The sequence below is a fragment of the Perca flavescens genome, chromosome 17, assembly GCF_004354835.1.
Source record: "Perca flavescens isolate YP-PL-M2 chromosome 17, PFLA_1.0, whole genome shotgun sequence".
Classification (NCBI taxonomy): domain Eukaryota; kingdom Metazoa; phylum Chordata; class Actinopteri; order Perciformes; family Percidae; genus Perca; species Perca flavescens.
Genome location: NC_041347.1, coordinates 28,786,173 through 28,797,957, shown reverse-complemented (window position 1 = coordinate 28,797,957; position 11,785 = coordinate 28,786,173). Strand labels below are relative to the sequence as shown.

The 11,785-nt window shown below is 39.7% G+C and overlaps 1 protein-coding gene across 1 annotated transcript; it reads left to right on the top strand.

Annotated features, from left to right (window-relative positions):
* Nucleotides 1-275: 275 nt before the first annotated feature.
* Nucleotides 276-11,037, top strand: zc3h15 (zinc finger CCCH-type containing 15). The gene is made up of 11 exons (XM_028604124.1): nucleotides 276-526; nucleotides 2,419-2,514; nucleotides 2,821-2,914; nucleotides 3,669-3,821; nucleotides 4,189-4,280; nucleotides 4,984-5,169; nucleotides 6,610-6,690; nucleotides 6,794-6,859; nucleotides 7,020-7,136; nucleotides 10,556-10,691; nucleotides 10,819-11,037. The coding sequence occupies exons 1-11, from the start codon at nucleotides 452-454 to the stop codon at nucleotides 11,025-11,027; spliced, it is 1,305 nt and encodes a 434-aa protein (XP_028459925.1). The 5' UTR covers nucleotides 276-451; the 3' UTR covers nucleotides 11,028-11,037.
* Nucleotides 11,038-11,785: the final 748 nt, after the last annotated feature.

The following is an 11,785-nucleotide window of genomic DNA, read 5'->3' as shown; positions in this document are numbered from 1 at the left end:
TTTATTTATTTTTGCCATTGGTGGAAAGTAACTCAAATACAAGTATATTTTTCAGGTAGGCCTATTTATAGACTGCATATATAGTAAAAAGAAAAAAAAGAAAAGAAAAGAAAAAAGCCCTGTACTTGTAAAAGTATTTCTTCAATTAATTATTTCTACTTTTAGTTAAGTTAAAAGTTTTAAGTAATGAATCCACCCCCTGGTTATTGCAAGTTTTAGTGAGCTGGATTAAGTCGTTTTTCCTTTAGACTACAGTACCCATCATGCCTCTAGTGATGCGTGATGACGCCACAGAACATCAACAATTCACATGTGGCCTAGAAACGGCGTTGCTGTGCCTGTGCTAGCACCAACTGGGTAATGTGGAGCTGACTTCCCTATCGAAACACCTCATTTAAAATAAATATTATACGGCTATTCGAGATTTGTACACAACTATACCTGAGCCAACATGCCTCCGAAGAAACCCGCACAGCCCGCGGGGAATAAAAAAACTCAAGAGAAGAAAAAGGAGAAGATAATTGAGGTAAAATAAAAAATAACACGAGTTAGCATGTCAGTGTTAAACGTTAGCTTAAAATGCTAACCGAAGCTAACACAAGTAGCTGAGAAGCGAATGCCAAAGCTACACCGGCCTTTGGACAGTTGTCAGCGTTACATAATCGTTCAGTAGTTGTTGCGATTAATTTAGCTGCTTTAGTCACTATAATTCAATGTTAAGCGAGTTAGTCAGCTGTCACGAGGCTAACTTTGTCCAATTTGACTAGTTCATGAAACGTTATCTTAACGAGGTAGTCGAGCAGCTAGCAGGGCCGTGCCGCCGCTGTACGTGTTCACATTTGTCCGAGAAAGGTTGATTTGTCCCAAATGTCATCACCTTAAATTGGGAAACTTGACATAATGCCTTTATAGTGTATTATGTGATTATCTTGGTTGTTTTTATATGAATTGTTATCAAATGGCGGTGCGATGGGCCTGCTTGTGGTCGGCCTCACCGGACAGATGAGGGACCAGATTGGAGTGAAAAGTTTGACATTTTAAAACTTTAATGTGTGTGTTGACTGATGTGAGAGTACTGTTAATGCCGACGTCTCTCTATAAAAGCAGCTGTAAACCTAAAACATGGTCAAATCTCAGGTTTTGTTAATCTATCTTTCTGTCAGTGTGTCCATACCGGCTTGTCAGTTAGCCGCCTTTTACTGTTGTAGCATACACAGGCACCGATTGTACTGCAACGTGTTAATGCACCAGATGGGTTATTGCACTGCTGATCTTTGGAAAAACAGAAGTTTAATTGTAGGTTATTTCATGTATAAAGCGTCATGTTTTCTGTCTGTATTGTCATGAGTCGGAAAGTATCACACAACAGGCACTTTGTATGTTATCTATGGTCACAAGATAAAGTTGGTTGCCTACAAATCCCATGAAAAATAAACAAGCCTGATATAGTTAATTTTTCTGTGCTGTAGAACTCCATTGTTGTCCAGAAACTATTGCAAACTCACGTGAGACATTGTTAATCTGTGGCTGAATATAGTATCCCTAAAAACACACTAGTTAAGATGTTTGATTCATGTTAAACTACGGTGCCCACCTTTTTAGGGAAATGGCTGTGCCTTTTTTAGCTTTAACAAGAAACTATATATTTACGTATTTAGTGTAGACCTTTGGGGTCTACAGAAGTCAGAAAGGATTGTGGGACGGACCAACATTGTTACATAATGACAGCCATATCTTAAGTTTTCAGAGAAAGATGGCAGTTTAAGTAATCAAATCTTATCACAACGTGCACGCATTTGGATAGGAGTCTGAATATTTTTGCTGAATTAGAAATAGGGCTGGGCGATAGGGAGAAAATCAGATATCACGATATTCTTGACCAAATACCTCGATATCGATATTGCAGCGATATTGTAGGGTTGGCAATTGGTGCTTTAACAAAATATCTTCACACTTAGACTTTAGATAAATAATCCTCAGTAATGTGGACATGATGTCTAAGTGGGGAAAAAGCAAATAATAGAACAGCTAGAACAGTCCGGTAAGTTCAGAAAAGTACCTCACTTTACTGTGATGCAGCCTTTAAAACCAGGGAAAGACAACACTTATGTCATATTACGATATCCAAAAGACAATATCTAGTCTGATATCACAATATCGATATATTGCCCAGCCCTAACTAGAAACATATTTAGAGCAATGAATATTTATCGATTAATCATCAGCACATTGATTCCAACAGGAAACCGTCACATCTGATTTATTTACAGCTCTTTTCTGCTGTTACAGATTTGTTTATTTGCTGAGATAGGAAAACAAGTGCAGAAAATCGTTATTGTTTATTTGGAACTGCTTGCTCTGAGGATGATTTTTGAGGTTATGCGATTGATTAACTTTGATTTAATTTTTTTCTACTAGGACAAGACATTTGGCTTGAAGAACAAGAAAGGGGCCAAGCAGCAGAAGTTCATCAAGAACGTTACTCAGCAAGTCAAAAGTGGAACTGCGAAACCGGTCAGGAAAAAATCTTGTTCTCTGTATCTGTTTTCCCCCCTTTATATCTCTGACTGTCTCTTGTTTGAACTGTCCACAGATCAAACATTATTGTTTCTCCTTTTACTTTTTTTCTCCTTCTACTATATTATTTTAAATCTCACCTCTGAAACTGTCACATTTGTAAGAGACTGATGAACAAGAAAAATGCACTGGATTGTTGACTAGATTTCACCCCGTCTGTGCTCAGCTAATTTAATTGGATGAGATCATCTTTAAATATATCTACCGTCTCTGTGTGTATGTTTGTATGTATCGGCTGCCCAGGCTGATGGAAATAAGAAGGTTGATAAGAAGAAGGAGTTGGACGAGCTCAACGAGCTGTTTAAACCTGTAGTCGCTGCTCAGAAAGTTGCAAAAGGTAACCAAAGGTTTAAAGTTGGGATGAAAATGGAAATCTTATGGTATCTTACATATGGTGTTTTTTGTTGTTGTTTTTTTCTCAACGAGACTATATCATATACGTTTCCAGCAAAACAGAGCGAAAGCAGAAAATCCATGTTGTGTACTTCTTTACAAATGAAATAAATGTCAGATGTGATGTGCATTCTTTTTAGAAAACAATCAGTTTTTAGAAATGCCTCATGATATTTTGTCTCTAGAAGTGCATTATTCAACTTTTGTTCTTGTTAAAGATGAAAAGAAAATCGCAATACTAAATACTAGTGAATCGCAAAACTTTTAGAATTGCAATAAATGAAAATCGCAATCCAAATTGAATCGGCACCCATGTATCATGAAAGAATCGAATCGGGACAAAAGTCTCAGACCTACGCAAACGTGGGGCCCAAAGAGACTCTGTTGACGCCCATAAACGTCCTGAACACAAAATAAGAAAAGAGAGAACCCAGCCAGAGGGCGGGGTCTCTGCAGATACAGACACCGCCACACACTTGTAGGGGGTCACAAGTGATGATTGAGAGGGATTCATTTCAAGTCTATACATTGTTTTCTAGGAAAATCTTGCATATTGTACCTTTAACTCTGCTCTGTCTTTCATTTGAGATGTTTATTATGTAAAAATGTCAAACATTTGCTGGTTGTTCTTGTGTCTGTTGTTGTCTGTGAATTTAGAGAAAAGGTAATAACTCATCTCATCTCCTTTTTTTCTACAGGTGTTGACCCAAAGTCAGTGCTGTGTGCATTTTTTAAGCAGGGCCAGTGTACCAAAGGTGACAAGTGCAAGTTCAGCCATGATTTATCAATGGAGAGGAAATGTGAGAAAAGAAGCCTCTACGTGGATGAAAGAGATGATGAGCTGGAGAAAGGTTAGTGTACAGTGAGATCATGTATGTATTGTAAAACGGTGTAGTCTTGAGCAATGTCATCATTTACGCATCATACTTTATAACAATTGTAATGTTAGATATAATTCTCCATAAATGGCTAAAATAAAGTAATACGATGGCCATCTGATACCAACTTTTGACAGTTTGGGGAATTGCTTGGCATAAAATATTACAATTACGTGAATCATAAGCATAGGTGGCTCTTTCTTTTTGTTTAAAGTGAAACCAAGTATGTCATTTGATGTGATTTGTTGAGCATTAGTTATTCTAAATCTTGGAACCACTAAGCACTAGTTTTTATTATTTGTAAAACGCTTCATTGTTGAATACATTTTGTTCTGTTTAGACACTATGGACAACTGGGATGAGAAGAAACTGGAAGAGGTCGTCAACAAAAAACACGGAGAGGCAGAGAAGAAGAAAGCCAAAACACAAATTGTAAGTCTGCTCTGATGATGAATAATGAACAGTGTATAAGGACGGGGACAGATGAAGAGGTTGATGCATGGAGGGAAATCTGCCTTTTCATCAAATGTTCCATTTGATAATATGACCGATTGCATGAACGCCCAAATTGATGAGCAGTTTTTCAGTCTTGACTGATGATCAAAAAAGAATAGAAATTATGTTATGTTACAGATATGTAACAGAGAGAAATATGGAGTTCAGGAAGTATGGATGATGATGAAACGGATATTGGAGAGACGGAGGGAGAAACAAAGGGTATCTACAAGGGTTTCCATTGACTAGGTTTGATCAATAGTGGAGGTATTGGATTAAATCAATCATTATATAAGTCTTTGGTCCCTGATTTATTCTTCTTATTAATGTGGGCATTCACAATTGGCTGAGACTCAGGTTGGCCATGAATCAAAGCTAAACTGACTGTCCTTTGGGTAATAGCTAAGCCTCTTTTTGATTCCGAAAAAAACAACAATCGGGGTCGTTTCAAAATGGCAAAAAAAAATGCAACGATTTTCTGTTGATGGATTCAGTTAATCTGATCTCATGACTGTTTTTGTCCCCAAACAGTCACTCAAACTTAAACTACATTCAGCTAAATACAGTAATAATACAAGATGCTGTCTGTTTACCCTGTCCCCTCTTTGTACCATTATCTACTCTGCTGTGTTGTCTGCAGGTGTGTAAGCACTTCCTGGAGGCCATAGAGAATAATAAGTACGGCTGGTTCTGGTCATGTCCATCGGGGGGTGATGTCTGCATGTACCGGCACGCTCTGCCACCTGGCTTTGTACTGAAAAAAGACAAGAAGAAGGAGGAGAATAAAGAGGACGAAATTTCGCTGGAGGAACTGATAGAAAACGAGGTATGTCTATACTTGCGATTTGCGGTTCATGGATTCAGGGAAATAACTACAATCCAACTCTGATGTTCATGGAGGCTTGGGCATAATAAGAGCGTGCACAAATGATGAATAAACGAGTGCAGCGCCCGTTCAAGCACACCTGTTTAGAACGGTATTGCTTTTAGCAGCTTTGCAGAGAGCCGCTCATCTAAACAACTTCACACTCGACACTGCGCTTTACTTTGGACCTGAGCAATACACCTGCCATGACTCAGCTGCGTTCCCTAGCTATGCTAGAGTATGCAGATGATTTGCCAACAGCTAGCTATTTTTCCGTTCATTCCAACAGTTGTATCACTGATGCTTGAAATGTTTCAGTTCACTAAAAACAAATGCTTAGACCAAAGCCTAGATACCTAAACTTCTTGTAGCATACCTTAAACACAGTATAACCATAGCTTAAACACATTGTCAACTTTGCTCTTTGTTTGCAATTCTGTAACACACCTATTGCGAAACACTACACACGTTTTCTCACATTAGACACTTTGTTCAAAAAACTAAATCTCCTGTTATCATTGGGAAAACACTCTGTTCAAAATGCAAAATTCATCTGGCAATTGTCTGGCACTTACATACACACCTGAAAACACTTGCACAGAAAACAGAACACCAATCGGTAGGGCTGGGCGATGGGGAGAAAATCAGATATCACGATATTCTTGACCAAATACCTCAATATCGATATTGCACCGATATTCTAGGGTTGACAGTTGGTGCTTTAACAAAATATCTTCACACTTAGATTTGAGATAAATAATCATCAGTAATGTGAACATAATGTCTAAGTGGGGAAAAGGCAAATAATAGAACAGCTAAAACAGTCTGGTAGGTTCAGAAAATGACATCACTTTACTCTAATGCAGCCTTTAAAACCAGTAAAAGACAACACTTATGTAATATCACGATATTACGATATCCAAAATCTAAGACGATATCTTGTCTCATATCACGATATTGATATAATATCGATATATTGCCCAGCCCTACCAATCGGTCTGAGCCTTAGCGCTACAAATAGGCCTAAGGTGAGCCATTTTGAGAACTTTGCAAACATGGAGGCAATGAGAGTACAAGTAACAGGAGGACAAAGAGAGAGAGAGAGAGAGAGAGAGGAGTCGGACGTGGAAGAGACATCACCTGTAATGTTGTGAAGGTCTTGTGACCAGATCCGAACAGAAGGCAGGATCCATAACATTGGTCAGTCAACAACATCCCCAGAATAAATCCAGTCTTAGACGGCCAAATTGGATGTTAAGAAATTAGAAGAAGAAAATGTCTTCCGATATTACGCACAAAAAGTGAGGCTGTAGCGCACCACACAGGGTCCGATGTCTCTAAGTACTCTGACTGATATTACCCTGGAAGCTCTCTTTAGTTTGGTTTTCTGTCCCCCTGCAGCGTGCAGCTCTGGGTGTCAATGTGACTCGAATCACCCTGGAGACTTTCCTGGCTTGGAAGAAGAGGAAAAGGCAGGAGAAGGTTGGAAGATGTTTTAATCATTTTATTAACATCAGCTTGTCTGGGAAGCACCAGAAATGTTTCAAGTCCCTTACATTTCCCTGTGTGTGCTGGTGATGAACAGATTGACAAAGCGAGGGATGAGATGGAGAAGAAGAAGGCTGACTTTAAGGCTGGAAAATCGCTAGTGGTAAGTGTGTGTGTGTGTGTGTGTGTGTGTGTGTGTGTGTGTGTGTGTGTGTTCTGGATAATGTTTGTTTCTGTGGTCATTTTATATGTGTAAATTATTGTCTACGATGCCAACATTTCCACATTAATACAGGATTTAATCAGATCACATGTATCTGTAGGTGAGCGGGCGCGAAGTGTTCGAGTTCCATCCAGAGTTGGTCGATGATGACGATGCTGAAGCCGACGACACTAAATATGCCAGCGAAGAAGAAGATGATAATGACGACGACGACCAGGTAATGTATTGCGGCACACAGTCACAGAATTTATTGGAGAAAGTTTGAAGGAGAGCAGATGATGCCGCCTACAGTCAGTAGTTAAGTTTGGTGTAGTATGACTTCATATGGATTTGCGCTTGCTCGCACTTGAAGTGAGATGTCCCAGCACAACTGCACTCAACGTTTTTAGGTGTCTAATACAGTTCAGACTGATCTCATAAAGAGGCGTATGTTTGACACGGCAATTCGTATGCCGTTTTTGCTTGTTATCAAGACGCATAATTGCTTTTTAGCGTGTTTATCAACGCTGTTTGGCTGCCATTGACCAACGTGTGAATTTTCGTTGTAGCGAGTAGTATGAAGGGACGTAAGTCCGCGGAGGAGATTGGTTGGGGTGGCAGATGGGTAAAACACAGGACTTTGACCCAGGAGAGCCAGGTTTTTTTTTTTTTTTAAATATATAAAGCCTTCCCCAATGTTTCTTTCCTAAACCCAACCATTTATTGTTTTCCTGAGCGTGAATGTTCTTTTCCTAAATCCAACCTTTTTTTTTTTAAACACGCGTGACGTTCTCGCGATAGTACGGCACGTTCTCTTATGTTTACATCCACTGTATTAGGGCTGTGCTCGATTGAAGAAATTCTTAGTCGACTAACACTCATTCAATTGTATCGACTAATCGATTAGTTGATTTAATCGACAGATCTGTAAATCTGAGTTTCTCTGCAAAGAGTCATGCAAAAGCACCACTTTAATTCTTATGTTTACCAGAGATGTGCTTGTAAGTTTCTTCGAAATAAGTCATTCAGCATGAAAAAAAGCATAAAACATGACTAATCGACTAAAGAAATCTAAGTTGACTAAGACCAAAATGACAGATTTGTTGACTAATCGACTAAGCGGGAGCAGCCCTACGCTGTGTACAGCGTGGATAGCTCAAATGCGTACAGATAACACGGCGTTTGGCTTTAGGAAAGTGGCGTGTATGTTTACGCAAAGTCATGATGCCATGTTGTACAGTTTGCATTGTTGGTACAAAATGTCTGCAGGATAAGTGTTTTGCAAGTTATTTTGTAGGGCTGTGCCATTAATTGAATTTTGATTTTGGCTCCCACTGATCACCAAAATGGTACAATCGAGAAAACGATCATTTTGCCATGTTCTGTTTTGCAAGAACACTCTTATTTCGTCTTGTGTTCTGAATAACATGCGCACATCCGCCCCTCCCGAAGCCATAAACTCTCTCAGCCTGTACCGTCAGGGAGGCAAGTCGTGTGCATATCATCCACTGGAATTTAAAAACTCAGCGTGAGTAAAGATGGCAGAAGGAGGGCAGCCACAGCAGCGTTTGGTGAGCAAAAAAGGGCAAAACCAACTCTGTTGTCTGTTAACAGGTAACGTTGGCTAACCCTGCGGTCCCTCGGCCTCCCCGCTGTAGCAGACGTTGTGTTCCCCCGACACGCTGTATCCACTTACTGTTTAAAACTTTTTCCAGCTTAGTGGGGGCGCATACCGCTCAAAACCAATATGAAAAAACATAGTAATGTTCCCTCAGCATTTTGTTTTGTTGTTAAACTCTGTGTAAAATGAGCAGGGACGTTAAATTGCCTGTTTCACGTAACGTTATTCTAAGGTACCGTCTATGTGCTGGATTTTTCCTTAGGTTAGCTAGCAAATAAGCCCACTGACGGCAACATTATTGTTGATATTTTAGCACAATGTTTAGTAATGACAGCAGTAGTGGTCATAGTGAGTGAAAATGTGATGCGAGATGCACATTCATTATGTTATGTATCTGGAACTGTTCATTAGCTGTGTAACGTTGTGTGATATCTGTAAAGCTGAACCGACTCTCAGTAGTAAAACCGATCCAAAGACTCTTTCTGTGACATGAACACTAACAGATTATACCTTGGACACTATCCATTATATTCAAAGGTTAATGAGTAATCATGTTAAATAATCGTGATTTCAATATTGACCAAAATAATTGATTATTATTTTTTTCCATAATTGAGTAGCCCTATTATAAGTGTTATGCTGTGAGGTCAGTGTTGTCAGGCAGTTTGAGATATTCAGAAAATATTTTAAAAAAGTTAAATATAGGGCCATTAAGTATTTAAACATTTTAAACATGGTGAACAGAAGCAACAGATGTCTTCCTGTTGTATTGCTGAAACTGTAGAATTTCCATAGAATAAAATGAACCATTTAGAGAAATGTCCACATGCTTGAGCTCATGGCTGCAGCTTTAACATTGAAGAAGAGGGGTAGACCATAAAAACGGCATCCTTTTGTTAATTGTGATGAAAGTATAAATCACATTAAGCTGACAAACTGCTAGAAAACAGATACTGTATCTCTTAGTGCATTAATGTCCAGTTAAGTGTTTGGAATTTCATCACAAATAGAGCCCACGTTTCCAGGTTCAACACATAAATTGAAAAGTTAACGCCAGCAAAAGCCGGCCGCACAAAGTGAAGCCAAACGGAGGCCAAGGCTCTCAGCGGTGTGGACCATGTCATCTCTACAGTTTCCACCGCTCAGAGATGAGACAGAGACACATTTTTCAGCACACTTTTTTTTTTTGCCTCATCCATAAGCAATTATAATTTGGCTTTCTTCCAGGTGATGCAAAGTGGTTTGATGCAGCCCCCAGACTTAAAAAGTGCTTGTCTGTATTTTAAATGGTTTCATTCCTTTTGAATTGCAGCCGCCTGCCTTTGCACTCAGCAAATGATTGGCCCGTTAATTGTCTGCACCTGTTGTCCACTGGTGTGCTGCAAATTAATAATTTACGTTTAATGCAACAAGAAAACTTTTTTCATTCATTCCTTTATTCAATCTTTACTTAATTAAATTTAATACCACAAATAAAAATGTTGTCCGTTAATTTGTTTTGTTCATATTTTTCCTCTCTGGTACTGCAATGTGCATTTTTATTTTGTTCTGTGAAAATCTGCAACTTTGTCCATGAGAAGTGTTCAATTTGACTCTGAAAAGTGCAGATGTTCTGATGCAGCTAAGTACACATTACTAATATACTATTGACGTTATTGATTTTAAGTATTCGCCAAAATGAAAGTGTATAGAGTCGGTGGGCAAGCTTAACATAAGGACGGCAGAGTGAATTGTGAAGATGTGTTCGGAGTTTTGCCGACCGAATACGGCAAAAGGTTAATCTATCAACTAGCATTGCTCTGGTTGGCTATGCGTGCAGAGGGAATCTGAAAGACAACCGTTTATCCCGGATGTGGGTCTGGTTTGTCAGGCTAACGGAACGCTGCATTTAGGGCAAAATGACTCCACGCTTGTATCACCAACAGCGTTTTAACCAGAGTTCCCTCAACATGATACTTTCCCTGCTTCTCTACATTAGTTTACCTGCTGTCTTGTGTCACACTCCTGTCTAAACCTAATTTACAATTTGATTTCAGACTGATTCTACAGATGTCCAGGACATAGACCTATCCCGTTTTGTTCCACAAGAGGTCGACAACACAGGCATTACTGTAGCATCCACGGACCGTTTCACCTCGAGGAACAAAACTCAGCCGACGAAAACGGACAACGGTAAGAAAAGCCAGCCAGTGAATTTTGTGGGAATGAGAAACGAATAAGCCCAGTACGAGTACTTTGGATACACAAGTAACAACCAAAACACGGTTTTAAAAACAAATCTTTTTCTGCCCATGTACAGAGGAGCAGCTGAATGGGGCTTGCGGTGGCGCCGAATCCAACGGGCTTTCGGGAGCAGAGGGAGGCGGGGAGGACGGAGGCGGGGAGGAGGAGGAGGAGGAGGAAGAAGAAGAGGAGGAAGAGGAGGTACCGGTGGATGAGAACCTGTTCACAGGAGAAGATCTGGAGGAGCTCGATGAGGAACTCAACACACTGGCGCTGGAAGACTGAGAGGGAGCGCGGGGGGTTAGGACGGACTAAGTGACAAAGGGATCGACTGATGGATACATGGAGCTAAACAGAGAGACCAGATGTTTGAATGATTTTAACTTTCAGAGACTCCAGTAATAAAGCCTGATTATTTCATGACATCACTGCCCGTCTCTGCCGCCCTCTGTTTTCTGTATTGCCCCTCTCACATCCCACCACATCCTCGGCTTTTTGTCCATCAGGGCTCCAAATTTCCACAGCAGGGCCAATTAGGGTTCATCAGGGCCAACTCCACATGGTTGTTGCTTGTCAGAATTTCCATTAAAATAGAATTTGGCTGTTGTGCACTTTGTTGCTCGACGAACTTGCCATCTTTCGTTGAAACTGAAATGACTATTGAAATAAATTGGGCTTCCTAATCAGTTGACAATGGTATATAGCAAACATTGTAAGAGCTTAAAAAATGAAAGCTCTATACTTGAGATTGTACTGTGGGACAAGACTAGATAAGATAAATCAAGTAACATCGATGGATGTTTGAAAGCGTACTGAAGTTACAATACAATGTAGGAAATGAACAGGAGTGGTTCTGTTGTAAGAAACTTGATCTGTTCAGAGTTTCAGCTGCTCTCATGCCAAAATAAAACGCTCGAGTTTGAGGTTGCAATTTCATCATTCTAGTGAAGTTTTCCCTCAGCAAAATACATTTAATTTAGCTAAGCTTACATTGAAAAATTGTTAGAGAAATTTATGTGACGTTTTGAAGGAAAAACCCCAGA

Bases quoted from the DNA above. Each gene is read 5' to 3' on its own strand.
- zc3h15 (XM_028604124.1), top strand. From the start codon at position 452: ATGCCTCCGAAGAAACCCGCACAGCCCGCGGGGAATAAAAAAACTCAA. The intron at 4,281-4,983 runs GTAAGTCTGCTC...TGTTGTCTGCAG, and splicing joins AGAAAGCCAAAACACAAATT to GTGTGTAAGCACTTCCTGGA. The intron at 7,137-10,555 runs GTAATGTATTGC...ATTTGATTTCAG, and splicing joins ATAATGACGACGACGACCAG to ACTGATTCTACAGATGTCCA.